Here is a 14,957-nt window from a genome sequence, read left to right as displayed (position 1 = left end):
CACAATTTTCAAAGCTTCAAACTCTAGCACTGATTGCTGGTGGTGTCCCAGTTTTAGGTGGAGATTCTTGTTTAATTTTTTCTTGTATCAAAAGAATAGTTAAATGCTAAAAGCTTTTTAAATATTGGTTAACCTCTAATTGCTTGAGTTAAAAATGACTATTTTTTAATTTCTCACGATGCAAATCCAAATCAATTGGGTCTGTATAGAGTCAAAACCGAGTTTTGCCTTTCGTATGATTAATCGAGATTGGAACAAGATGGTCGAAAGTTCATCATTGTAATATCGAGCCATGATGCGAAGTATATGTTGTCGAGTTCGAGACCCAGAGACCGATCAAGATCGAGATCGGCCAAGATCGAGATTGGCCAGGATCAAGATCGAGCCAAGAAACAAAAAAGCCATTATAGCCGCAATTACGGGGAGAATCTCGGCGAAAATCACGACACATATCAAGAAGAGGCAGATTAATTAGCCTATCATGAGACTGCTTACTGTATTTAGAATTATATCAAGAATAGGACTCCCTTACTATATAAAGGGGGTCTGATCATTTGTAAAGGCAGACTCAAGCAGTAAAAAGCAATATACTATTCTTTTCTTTAGGTTCTCAATACTCTGTTACTCTGCTCATATTTCATTTGCTATTTCATATGGTTCGAGGGCTAAAGCTGCACATCTCATTTGATTTGCTTTATTTTTCTTTACAGTCAATTTTAATATCAATTTGCATATTTTCTCAGTTTGTGCCAAGTAAAATCACATGTCCTTAAAACCACATATAAATTCAATTGTTATCCATTTTTAGGGTAAATAGTTTGGCGCCCACCGTAGGGCTAAGGATAATTGTGATTTCCTGGTGCTAATTTTCATAACACACACTGCTTTACACTTGTTCTTGTAAGCGTTTTTGATTCCTGGACCAGCATGTAGAACTCTCAAGCAGTACCCACACACATCGACAACGGCCTTGGTTTTCATGGCGAAAATGACAACGTAGCCGCCCCAGGAAATGAAGTTCTTTTAGTTGACCTCGAGGGAGTACCAGTTGCATACCCCATAGACGCCAGTTCCCATGTTGCCCTGAATGCAAATCTGGGCGTCGACCCCAAAAATAACGTCCGTAGAGACGTTCGATCAGCCGACCAGAACTCACAGGGCAGCGAAGAAGGCGGGATCAGCCTTCAAATAATATTCAAAATACTGCAGGCTCAACAAGCTACAATAGCACAACTTCAAAATCAGAACCACACACCGAGTATGGTCGAACCAGAGCCATCACAGGAAATTGTTCACAGGGCCGAACCAGTGCTGGGGAGGTCAAATGTGAATGAGTCAGGAACCTACCCCGCTATCTTGAAAATGTTCGAGGAGATGACAAAGCGAATTGAATCGAGGGAGAAGAAGATTGAAGCAAATGACAAAAAAGTGGAAACATATAACTCCCGAGTTGATCAAATTCCGGGAGCACCACCGATTTTGAAGGGTTTTGTAAGGACCCAAAAGGTTATCTTTAAATTTAATAATTATTTCTATGTCCTAAGACCTTGAAAAAAAAATTACTATTCATTATTTCCTCGACTTGCGTGCGCACTCCGTATAATTTTTCAGAAAGTTTTTATATGAAAAATTGATTAAAATGAGAAATAGAGCCTTAAAACTCAACTAAGTTGACTTTGGTCAACATTTTTAGCAAACGGACTTAGATCAGTATTTTGATAGTTCCGGTAGGTCACTTTCTTGTTAAGTTGCGTTTCAACTTCATTTTTTGTATTGCCTGAATGCGTCTATTGCTTCATCTTTACTATTCAGTAAGTAAACATAGCAATATCGAGTACCATCGTCAATAAAAGTTATGAAATACTTCTTTCCACCGCGAGATGGGATTGACTTCATGTCACAAATATCTGTGTGAATTAAGTCTAAAGGATTTGAATTCCTTTCAACTGACTTATAAGGATGTTTAACATACTTACATTCCACACATATTTGACATTTTGATTTTTCGCATTCAAACTTGGGCAGTACTTCCAAGTTAATCATTTTCCGCAAGGTTTTATAATTGACATGACCCAAACGTACATGCCATAAATCATTTGACTCAAGTAAGTAAGAAGAAGCTGAAATATTATTATTATTTTCAACAACCATTACATTTAGATTGAAAAGGCCCTCGGTGAGGTAACCTTTTCCCACAAATATTCCATTCTTACTAATTACAACCTTGTTGGATACAAAAACGTACTTAAAACCGTGCTTAACAAGAAGTCCAGTAGAGACTAAATTCTTTCTCATTTCGGGAACATGAAGGACATTGTTCAAAGTCATGACCTTGCCAGAAGTCATTTTTAGAAATACCTTCCCATATCCTTCAACTTTTGCTGTTGAAGCATTTCCCATATAAACTGTCTCTCCGGGTTCAGCAAGAGCATAGGTAGCAAAAGCCTCTCTAACTGCACAAACATGGCGAGTGGCTCCTGAATCAAACCACCACAGTTTAGGATTTCCCACCAAGTTACATTCAGAGAGCATGGCACACAAGTTATCAACATCATCATGGTTTACTACCATGTTTGCTTGACCCCTTTTCTTGTCTTTCTTCGGAGCACGACACTCCGTAGATTTGTGTCCGGTTTTCCCACAGTTGTAGCAGTTTCCACTGAACCGCTTCTTGCTTGGGTTGTATTTCGGACCAGAAGCCTTCTTCCTCTTCTTGTTAGCTTCAACAATATTTGCTCCCATTATTGTTGAATTTCCACGGCCTCTCCTTTCAGCAGCTTTATTGTCCTCTTCGATTCTCAACCGAACAATGAGATCTTCAAGGGACATTTCCTTTCGTTTGTGTTTCAAATAATTTTTGAAGTCCTTCCACAACGGAGGCAACTTCTCAATCATTGCTGCTACTTGGAATGCTTCGTTGATTACAAGACCTTCAGCAAGTAGATCATGAATAATCACTTGCAATTCCTGGACTTGAGTAATAACAGACTTGCTATCTATCATTTTGTAGTCCAGAAATTTTGCGGCAACGAATTTCTTCATCCCGGCATCTTCAGTCTTATATTTCTTTTCAAGCGCATTCCACAATTCTTTGGATGTCTCCATGCTACTGTATACATTATACAGATTATCATCCAGTCCGCTAAGAATATAATTCTTGCATAAAAAATCAGAATGCTTCCACGCTTCAATCACGAGAAAGCGTTCATTATCTGGAGTTTTATCCGGCAGATCAGGAACATCTTCCTTGATGAACTTCTGTAGACATAACGTAGTTAAGTAGAAGAACATCTTCTGCTGCCAGCGTTTGAAATCAATCCCGAAAAATTTTCCGGGTTTTTCTGCCGGTGCCAACGCCGGTGTTCGGCTTGTCGTTGCGTTGGCAGTCGCCATCGGAACAGCTTGGTTTTCGTTTTCAGTCATCATCTTTTTCAGAAAAGAATGACACAAACAAACGTTTAATACACGTTTTCAAACTGGAGTAAAAATCACGTAGATTTTAATATCCAACAAAACGCCACGAAGGCTTAACTCTCCAAAACGGGAGTACACAAACCACAAAGGTTTTAGTTTGCAGAATAATAAGAATAACACAAGTACAGAAATAAATATTAAATTCCTTAAGATTGTTATTCCCGGTCAATATTGCTGTATTTGTAAATATTAATTCTGCAAAATATAAGTTAACGTAATGAAACAATAATGATAAATTCGAGCCCACTGAATTCACAGTGTTTTCTTAAGGAATTTAATCCCCTCCTAGTACCCAAGGTAATGGATTATTTCCTCCCAGGATAGAACGAATAACACACTGGTGTAGCGGTACTTCAAACCCCAGTGTTTCGGCGAACATAAAGTTCGGTAGCAAATCACACTTACAGTTGCTTTGTTTGAAGTTAAAAAAAATAATGCAGAACGAAGGAGTATATACTCAGAAAAACGTATGGAAGTTCTGAGAGGAAGGAGTGCAATGTATAGCCAATTTGTTGAGCGAATTGTATGTTGAGTTGAGTATTTTTCTTCAACATTTGCTGCTCATATATATAGCAGCCAAGAAGGAGTGCAAGACCAAACGTCCACCCTTCATGGTGGAGCAAGCATTACATGTTTGTGGAGCAAGCACTTCATGGTGGGAAGACCATTATCCGGCTGCCAAATTATCAATACACGGATTGGAAAATATCCGTTATAAATACGGATAATCTTACGTTAATATTTACTATTAACAAATAAATTTGGTCCAAAAAATTAATCACTCAATCGATCATTTGACCAAATCCGAATCCGAATCCGAAGCCGTAGCCGTAGCCGTAGCCGTAGCCGTAGCCGTAGCCGAGCCGAGCGAGCGAGCGACGACGACGGCGCGAGGCTTGCTTTCTTCTTAACTCTTTAAGAGCTACAAGAAGAGCAATTATATATATACCCACCAAAAATGTCTTCCACTTCCAATATGGGACAATGTCTCATTGTTAAGAGGGGGAAACTTAAAATTTTACTCAAAATTTCATTTTCCCTCCATTTCCCATTCACCCTCATTTTAAGAATATTACATCTTAAAAAATAAAATCTCAACAGACTTTACGTTATTTGCAATCGACTTGTCTGTTAAATTGCTCATCAATGTTTACCTGATTGGCCATAATTTGTATGTGTAGTTAAATAATGTGCTAATCGAATTTACAATTCTAATTTCGATCAAACCACCCCAAATTTGCTCCAAATAAACTCAAATTTGAAATAAAGCTCATAAATACCAACACAAATAATTCTCATCCACCAACATCAAATAATATCAAATCAAGAAGACCCGCTCTGTCTTCTTCAACACTTTCTAGGACCAACAATGCAGTTTTGAGATTTTCAAAGCAGATCCCTAAATCAGTGTTAAGAATTTTTTTCAAATAGATATAATTTAGAAAGATCTGTTTATGATATAGTTCAAGAAATTCTGATTTAACATTAAGCACATTTTGCTAGATGGTCATTACCCTTCAGTTGATTTGTGACTTTTTTGTGTTCTAAGGAGTCCATTTAGTTTGCAAACCCATGGGACGTTCTTCAACCCCAGGATGTGATGCAATTTAGAAAACCAAGACAAGGTAAACCCAATAAACTTCATAATAACCCAATGCACTAGATTATTTAGCATCTACGTTGTCTAGTTCAAAGGGGCAAAGAACGATTAACATTTCATATTAGCGTGTCCATATTATAGAAGCATAAACTCAGTTCTTATAATCATGTCAAACGTATCGCATCAAGATTTAATACTAAGACAAGAATGAACATCTATAACTCTATTACCTCCAACAAGGTTAACTTATATTTTAAAAAACCACTAGATTTATCAGGTGACTGAAGAATGTTTGCCAGAAACCAAAAGTTGGACCAAGAAGATAGTCCAGACTTTCAGATCTGACAGTTTCTACAACAAAGTAAATGACATGCAAACTCAGTAAAAAAAATTAATGGTCTATATAAAGAAAAGGGTTGAAGCAAGGCAATATATCTTGCTGGACTCGCTTCTACCACTTAAATAACACATCGTCTGGTTCAAAAACAAATTTTCAAAACTCTTACCATCAGTGCAAAATCCAAACTTCAAAACATTTTCCCAATCTCTGCTAAGAACATTTCTTTCTAACATATGAAGGTACACAATATCGAAGAAAGGAATGTAAGGAAGCACTACATGGGTAACTAAAAACTCCAAAAACGAACACAAGCTCCATCACCAACGGCTTTCTTTTGGTTCTAGTGCAAATGCTTATTCTTCATCCTCCTCGTCACCATCACCACCTGAAGCCTTCTTGGCAGCAAACTTTTGGTTCTTTCTCTTCACTCTTCCAGGGCGCCCGCCACCAAAAGGACTGGTTAGGGAGAAGTCAATGTGCTTCTGAGAGTCCACTCTGACCATAAACGAAGGAACATTCACCACTTGCCTTCCGACTCTGCAATGCAGTTAATGTTAGTCCGGCTAACTTCATTGATGTGCACACAAGTAAGCAAAAAACAAATAGTTCATAATGCACAACTAATTAGTTAAATATACAAACTATGAGCCCATGGGGTTTTGGAAGGTTGGTTTGGGGGGGGGGGGGGCAAAGAATGATCTTTGCCAAGTGTGAATCTGATATGTACTGCTAAGAAAAGATATGGGCTACCCCCAAGCTTCCAAAGATCCTTTAATCTATCACCACGCTTAGCCATCAATGCAATAAAATACACCTCTACCACTTTTCTGCAAGAACTATGGAGGTCTTATAACAAGTGAAATATCAATATAAACATTTGGCTCCTAGAAACCTAGCAATTTGGAGCTCTAAAACACATCTATGAAGATTATAAATGAAACGATTATATATGACCTATAAAACAAAGTGAAATGATTAAACAAATCTTTACCAAAATGACTATCTAGTTTGCAACTGCAGTTTAATGTTCAACCAAGATTCAATATTTGAAAACTACCAGTACAAAGAGCTAACTGTGTCATTGCTCATCTTTGTTTATTGACAGAGATGAAATTATAGAATTACTTGCTAATAAAATAAGTATTTTTATTCTGCAATTTGGACTAGAACTTCCTATTTTATTGAGAATATTACTGAGAATATGAGACATCTTTTTTCCTAGAAGGGATTCCTCATTGACGTCGGCATCGCATGAGCCTGACAACCCAAAGGGAAATCTAAAAATACTGTACAAAAGCCAAGAATACAGGAAAGACAACTCTCTAACAAGCACTTCAGCCAAAATAGATATTCTAAATCAGATACAAGTGCTAAAGGCCGTTCATTGAACTTCTAGAAAACACCACAAAAGTAAGGGTAAAAGCGCAGTTTATTTTTTTGAAATTTGTGACTAAAAAAGATAATCTATTTTTACCTGATATGCCTTTGCCTAATGAGCACTCTAGCATGGTGGATTGACTTAGCCATGCCAGTCTTGAAGACAAGGGTTTGCAGACGACGCTCAAGGAAGTTCTCAACAGTGAGTGACAAGACATAATCGAGCTTGTTCTGGCTCTCATCCAACAACCCGTACCTGTTCATCCTCCTCAAGAGTGCTTCACCTTCAAAAATACGACGTGGATCTTTCTCATCAAGGGTCAGAAGCATTCTTGCAGCATTCCTGATACGACTCAAAGCATACTGGACTCTCCACAGCTCCCTCTTGCACCTCAGTCCATACTCTCCAACGAGCTTCAATTCTGCATCCAATCTCTCTTTCTCAAAGGGACGTCGAGGTTTCTTAAAGGTCTTCCCGTCTGATGACAAACCCGAATCACAAATCAACATAAGCTTTAAAACCCCTTTTTGTGACATAGTAAAGTCTGCCCCATTCCCCAAAACCCCTCAACATGGAGGTTTCCTTCCCACTAGGCTATCCGACATTGTTATGAAAATAGGATTAAATTTTAAAAGCAACAACATACCCAGTATTATACCACATCGTTGGGTATGGGGAGGGTAGTGTGTACGCAGAACTTACCCTACCTTGTGAAGTAGAGAGACTGTTTCTAATAGACCATCGGCTCAGGAGGATTAAATTTTAAAAGAACATATAATAGAAAAGACGTTTAACACCCAAGGGTGTGGCCTATTGGTCAATGAAGTGGGAAGAACCATGAGGTCTCAAGTTCAAATCCCAGCGGAGGCAAATACTAGGTGATTTCTTCCCATCTATCCAAGCCTTGGTGGATAGAGTTACCTAGTACCTATTGCTGGTGGGAAGTGGCAGGTATCCCGTGAAATTAGTCGAGGTGCGCGCAAGCTAGCCCGGACACCACGGTTATCAAAAAACAAAAAGACGTTTATGCAGTTGCAGGTTAATTAGCCGAGACTGCTGATATGGCTTCCCATTGTAAATGAAAGAGAGATACAAGTTACACAACCAAACAAAAAGTTCCAGATTTAGCGAATCAAAATTTGCTTTTAGGAATATTTCCAAATGTAAAATTTTAACCAAACAATTGGATATCTTCCTATACTGTGGCAATTGTCACTTGAGCTGAAAATACCATCACACTACACTAAGATCAAAACTGAAACAGAATGATTAGCAAGCTTTCAACTTTTCTGTTTTTTAATAACCCACTATATTCATTAGCAGATAATAGCTATGAAACATACAGTACTAATAAGCATCCAATTTTAGAAGGAAGAATTCAATAGGCATCCTCAGCAGTGGCAAAGTCACATGTCAGGAAGAATCCCCTTCATTCGAAAATTACAATGTGCAGGCAAAACTTTTTTGAGTCTGCACTGACCACGATACTCCATTTAAACTAATCTCATGCCAAAATTATGCAAATATATAAATACCGTAAAATAAAATAAGGCTTTTAGTGTAGTGGTATAAGTGGTAATAAAATACTAGATGTGGCAATTTACACTTTTTTTAATGACGGTAGTGTCAGCGCCAGATTGAGCATCCCTCATAACATTTTTTTGAGTCTCAACATCGCTTATATTCAAACTAATCTCATCATTACCACAAAGTTACAGTAATGACTACTCAAACCCTAACATAAGTATGATTCACTCAGCTCCATTTGGACCTGATTTATTCCAATACTCAACAATTAATATTTTAAGTCAAACTAGGGGTTTCTAACACCAAATATTCTCCACATTGATCACTTGATATACAAATTTCTAAAAAACTAAAAGAACTTTTGACAAATACAGAACTTAATAATAGGAAATGTACAATGAGATTAAGGAAACTTACAGTTGCGGTAAAAGGCGACGTGTACCATGTTTACCGGTCGACGGCGCCGTACTCAGATCGGCTACCTGCTGAAAGTGAAAAAAGAAACTGATAGGGTTAGAGAGACTAGGGTTTGAATATAATGAAGTTCTGCGGCTACCTTATAATTGTCCCTCGAAGCCCAAGTTAAACGGGTCTTTTAATTCTCAAAGCTAGTTTGGATTTAAATATTTCCGCCCAAGTATGTGTGTAGCGGATGAGAGTATTGGCCCAAATTAGAAATTACGGGTGATTTGCACAAATAGTCTCGTTTAAGGGTAAACTTTTCACGGGTACCCTATTTGGACACCGCTATTTATCTTGTAACCAGTTTTTAAAAATTTTGCACACCTACTCACTTCAGAACGACTTCAGACATGTAGTATCTTCATTCTATCGACCTTTGGCGGAAAAATAAATAAGTTTAGCTGCGACAAGCTATTTTCGTTCTATTTATCTTGTTAAATTAGTTACAAGTTTAGCCCATGAAGTAATTATGCATGTGTTATTCAATTTCACATATTTAGCAACTGAAATTGACCCATATGAGAAATTACTGGGAGATTTGCACAAATAGTCTTAGTTAAGGGTAAAAATTTCACAAGGTACCCTATTTGAACATCACTATTTAACTTGTGCTCCAATTTTTAAAAAATTTTGCACGCCTACCTACTTCATAACTACTTCATACATTTGATATTTGAAGCTAGGCCTAATTGTCTGAAATGAATTTCAGCCATAGCCCATATGTAGATGAACTTCAGGCAAAAATGGCTTAAGCCAGACAAAAACGACTGAATTTCAGCCACATATAGTACTGCATATTTAAAGTTGTTCCAAAGTGGGTAGACGTGCAAAACAATTATAAATTTAGGTCAAAACTTAAACAGTGGCACCAACATTGGGTTTTTGTGCACTTCATGCCACTATTTATATTTTTTTCCATTTAATAAAATTTAGCAAAAATAGCCTCGGAGAATATGCTAGCGATTCTAGACAAGTTTAGTTTGATGGGCTAATCTTGTCTGTATTGTTAAATTGTTTACAAGTTTAATCGCAACAAGTTAAACTTGATATTATCTTCATTCTATTTATCTTGTTAAAATATTTATAAATTTAACCCCTATGAACTAACTGTGTATGTGTTGTTCAATTATTCAAATATTTAGCAATAAGGACTGGCTAAAATTGGCACTATCTTCATTATACATATATGTTGTTAAATTATTCACAAGTTTTACCCCATGGCTAAGTCTACCATTTTTGTAGTTTGTATAAGTAGTAAGTTGAAAAAGGGGAAGAAAAGAGAGAAGGTAAAAAAGAAAGAACTAAAGCATTGTTGTTTACACAAATAATGGAGTACAATTAAACTTTTTTATAACAACCTCATTTGTTGTAATATATTTTTTGGTTTTATGTGGATTAACTATTTATATATCTATAAACAACATTTAACATTTAAATCTTATTTGGCTAGCTAAAAATTATCTAAAAATCTATTATTTGGTTTTCTAAGATTATAAAGATAAGAAGATTATTTAAATTTAAGATTTCAAAAAAAGAAATTAAAGATTTAGCTATTGCATATTATTAATAAATATGGTCCTTATAAGATGTAAATCTTTTATCCAATGAAATACAAATATGTGCAGATCTTTCAATAAAAAAAATTAATTGCTTAAGTCTGTCTCAAAGTAATATTCTTTGTCAAAAATGGTATGTTGTATTAAAGTTTCAAAATACTATATAGATTTTATTTCTATATGTGGCTTTATGACAACAAATTATTAGTAGTGCTTTTTTATTTTGAAAATAAATGACTAGCAACAGAAGTAAAAAAAATGATAAAATCGACTAATATTTATTAAGGATATTATAGAGGGATAGTTTTATAAAGAGTGAACTATTGTAATGTGGTTTTTGTTGTTATAAGTAAAAAAAAACGGTTATATAGTACTAAAATATTACATAAAAAATTGATTCCAAATTAAAAAGAAAAGTTGTTATGCAAAGGTCTTATTGTATATGTATGTAATAAGGTGCCATTTTGGCACAAACTGAATTATGCTTTTGTTAATAAATAAATACAACAATAACAACCCAGTATAATCTCACTAATGGGGTTTGGGGAGGGTAGTGTGTACACAGACTTTACCCCTACCCTGGGATAGAAAGGTTGTTTCTGATAGACACTGGCTCCCTCCCTCTAAGAACTCCTCACCTTGCTCTTGGGGTGACTCGAGCTCACAACCTCTTGGTTGAAAGTGGAGGGTGCTTACCACTAGAATAACTCACTCTAGTTAATAAACAAATAATGTTTAATATTTGATTATATAATAAAAATACTGTTGATTTATAGAAATTACATAAAAATTGAAGAGCCATAGAGAGAAAAAGTTCTTAACCATTCATCTAATTCTTTTAAGCCAATAACTTTTTAGTCAATCAACTGTTGGGATTAAAAGATGGTGAATGAGAAATGGAGCGAAGAAAGTTGAGGGAAAGTGAGCTCCCTTTTGCTTTGAAAAGAGCAAAGTGTCTCTCATTGGTGATGGAAAGAAAAGTGAATGTGCTTATATTGAGAAAGCAATTCTCTTTGTGTTAAATGGATTGGAAAGAAAGTAAGCCACATGTCGTCATCGTCGTTGTCATCGCTCGCTCGGCTCAGCTTCGGCTTCGGATTTAGTTTAATTATTTAATTAATTAATTTAATTAATTAACGAAATAACCTAGGACCCGCGAGCCGATCCGGTCCGGTTCTTTCCCAGATTATTTTAAATCCTTTTTTTCCAGAATATTTCAAACGTGAAATGTTCCCACCTGTTCCAACAAACATGGCTATTTCTGAAAGGTTTCGAGCCTTTTCAGAAACAGTGCAAGAAAATGTCTATAAATATGGCTTGATCCCAAAATCTTTCCTTACGAAATTTTTCGATCTTTTTCTTCTTTTGCACAAAAACTTCCAGTGTGTTTTACAACAATTGAGTGGTTCGCAGTTCATCAGAGTTTTGGTACTAATACACCAGTGAGTTAAATCGTTCTATCCTGGGAGGATAATATTCCAGCACCTCATGTACTTGAGGGGAATAATCTTCTTAAGGACACACTGTGCATTCAGTGGGATCGATTTATTCCGAAATTATTTTCAGATATTATTTCGACATTCTCTTGCTACTAACTTTCTGTTTCTATTTTCTGTTTTATAAAGTTTACTGTTTCATTATTCATTATAGTAATACATATTGAATAACAATTTTAAGGAAATTATTTTTTATATTATAATCTGTATTCTATTTTTGAAGATTAAAATCTGTGTGGTTTTCTATTCCTTCTGAATTTTTCTATTCTGATTTGAAGATATAAAATTTTTATCGAAGTATTAAAATTCAGAGATGATTTGAAAAACATAAAAACTTCATCGTTTTCTGTGAAACGGTATATAAAAACTTCAGTTTTTATTTATTAAACGTACTGTTTATAATTAATTATAGTACTGTTTACTGTTCTATTTTTTTGTCATTAATTGAACTCTTCTATTGTTGACAATGAGAAATGGAAATCCTTTTGCGATTGTTGCGGCAACGACGATAGCCTCGTCAAGCCAAACAATTGTGCCACTGGTCGAAAAACCAGGGAAATATTTTGGAGCCAACTTCAAAGGATGGAAGCAAAGGGTATTTTTCTGGCTTACCTTGGTATACAGAAGTTCACCAGTGAAGACCCTCTAGTGCCTGCCGCCGACATGCCGGACAATGAGAAGTTTATGATTGTTGAGGTGTGGAAACAGGCAGACTTTCTTTTCAAATTCTACATCCTAAGTGCTTCGGAGGATGACTTGTACAAAGTCTATAGTGCTATGAAAACTTCAAAAAATTATGGGACGCACTTGAGAAGAAGTATAAGACTGAAGATGCATGCTTGAAAAAGTTTGTGGTTGCCAAGTTTCTAGACTATAAAATAATAGATAGCAAAACTGTTGGAACCCAAGTTCAAGAGCTTCAACTTATTTTTCACTGCCTTATTGCTGAAGGTATGGTAGTGAATGAAGCATTTCAAGTGGCTGCAATGATTGAAAAATTACCTCCTTCGTGGAGAGATTTCAAAAACTATCTTAAGCACAAGCGCAAAGGAATGAAGTTGGAAGATTTTGTGATTCGTCTCAAGATTCAGGAAGACAACAAAACAACTGAGAAGAAGTCTCATGGAAATTCAACGATTATGGGAGCTAATATCGTTGAGGAAACTGCTCCAAAAAGTAAGAAGAGGAAGAGGTCTTCTAGACAGAGTAAAGAGCATAACAAGAAGAAATTCAAGGGCAATTGCTACAATTGTAGAAAAGATGATCACAAAGCCCCTAATTTTTCGTCTCCCGAAAAGGGATAAGAAAAAGGCACAAGCCAACATAGTGGAGAACAATGATGACATTGATGATCAGTGTGCAATGCTTTCGGAATGCAACCTAGTTGGAAATTCGAAGGAGTGGTAGATTGACTCTGGAGCCACTCGACATATTTGTGATGTCAAAGAAGCATTTGCGACTTACTCTATTGTTGGTCCCGAAGAAGAGCTTTCCATGGAAAATACTGCAACAACCAGGATTGAGGGTTATGGGAAGATATTCCTGAAGATGACTTCCGGCAAGGTGTTAACGCTCAATAACGTTCTTCATGTTCCTACTAGTAGGAAGAATTTAGTTTCGACTTCTTTACTTGTTAAGAATGGATTCAAATGTGTACTTGTATCGAACAAAGTTGTTGTAAGTAAAAATGAAATGTATGTTGGAAAGGGCTACCTCACAGAGGGCCTTTTCAAACTCAATGTAATGGTTGTTGACAGTATTAATAAAATTTCAGTTTCTTCTTATTTATTTGAGCCAAATGATTCATGACATATTCGTTTAGGACATGTCAATTACAAAACCTTATGGAATTTAATTAATTTATAAGCATTACCTAAATTCGAGTGTAATAAATCAAAATGTCAAATATGTGTTGAATCTAAGTTTGTAAAACATCCTTATAAGTATGTTGAAAGGAATTCAAATCCTTTAGACTTAATTCATACTGACATTTGTGATATGAAGTCGACACCATCTCGAGGTGAAAAAAAGTATTTTATAACTTTTATTGACGATTGTACTCGATATTGTTATGTTTATTTACTTAATAGTAATGATGAAGCAATTGAAGCATTTAAGAAATACAAGAATGAAGTGGAGAATCAATTGAATAAAAAGATCAAAATGATTAGAAGTGATAGGGGTGGAGAATATAAATCTCTGTTTGCAGAAATATATTCAGAATATGGAATTATCCATCAAACTACTGCCCATATATAACTCAATCCAATGGAATTGCGGAAAGGAAAAATCAGACATTAAAGGAAATGATGAATTATTTATTAATAAGTTCAGGATTACCGCAGAGTTTGTGAGGGGAGGCTATCCTTACAGCTAACCGAATAGTCAATAGAGTACCCCCACAGCAAAACGCAATCTATTCCATACGACAAATGAAAAGGAAGAAAACTCAACTTGAAATATTTCAAAGTGTGGGAATGTTTAGCAAAACTGTTGGAACCCAAGTTCAAGAGCTTCAACTTATTTTTCACGACCTTATTGCTGAAAGTATGGTAGTGAATGAAGCATTTCAAGTGGCTGCAATGATTGAAAAATTACCTCCTTCGTGGAGAGATTTCAAAAACTATCTTAAGCACAAGCGCAAAGGAATGAAGTTGAAAGATCTCGTGATTCGTCTCAAGATTCAGGAAGACAACAAAACAACTGAGAAGAAGTCTCATGGAAATTCAACGATTATGGGAGCTAATATCGTTGAGGAAACTGCTCCAAAAAGTAAGAAGGGGAAGAGGTCTTCTAGACAGAGTAAAGATCAGAACAAGAAGAAATTCAAGGGCAATTGCTACAATTGTGGAAAAGATGATCACAAAGCCCCTAATTTTTCGTCTCCCGAAAAGGGATAAGAAAAAGGGACAAGCCAACATAGTGGAGAACAATGATGACATTGATGATCAGTGTGCAATGCTTTCGGAATGCAACCTAGTTAGAAATCCGAAGGAGTGGTAGGTTGACTCTAGAGCCACTCGACATGTTTGTGATGTCAAAGAAGCATTTGCGACTTACTCTATTGTTGGTCCCGAAGAAGAGCTTCCTATGGAAAATACTGCAACAACTAGGATTGAGGGTT

The 14,957-nt window shown here is 36.0% G+C and overlaps 1 protein-coding gene across 1 annotated transcript; it reads right to left on the bottom strand.

The window, feature by feature from the left end:
- Window positions 1-5,456: 5,456 nt before the first annotated feature.
- Window positions 5,457-8,896, bottom strand: LOC107790316 (small ribosomal subunit protein uS4y-like). The gene is made up of 3 exons (XM_016612235.2): window positions 8,737-8,896; window positions 6,889-7,270; window positions 5,457-5,951 (listed from the first exon to the last, which is right to left on the bottom strand). Exons 1-3 carry the CDS (start codon window positions 8,762-8,764, stop codon window positions 5,768-5,770), a joined length of 594 nt encoding a protein of 197 aa, XP_016467721.2. The 5' UTR covers window positions 8,765-8,896; the 3' UTR covers window positions 5,457-5,767.
- Between the last annotated feature and the right edge of the window lie 6,061 nt (window positions 8,897-14,957).

The sequence above is a fragment of the Nicotiana tabacum genome, chromosome 24 (genome assembly GCF_000715075.1).
Source record: "Nicotiana tabacum cultivar K326 chromosome 24, ASM71507v2, whole genome shotgun sequence".
Classification (NCBI taxonomy): Eukaryota; Viridiplantae; Streptophyta; class Magnoliopsida; order Solanales; family Solanaceae; genus Nicotiana; species Nicotiana tabacum.
This window is presented reverse-complemented; position numbering and strand designations above follow the sequence as displayed.

What these genes read in the sequence shown, in the direction of transcription:
- LOC107790316 (XM_016612235.2), bottom strand. Translation starts at nt 8,764, where the DNA reads ATGGTACACGTCGCCTTTTACCGCAACT. An exon ending in CGTCGCCTTTTACCGCAACT is followed by an intron (nt 7,271 to 8,736) that starts GTAAGTTTCCTT and finishes GTTTGTCATCAG; the next exon opens with ACGGGAAGACCTTTAAGAAA. An exon ending in ATTAGGCAAAGGCATATCAG is followed by an intron (nt 5,952 to 6,888) that starts GTAAAAATAGAT and finishes ACTGCATTGCAG; the next exon opens with AGTCGGAAGGCAAGTGGTGA.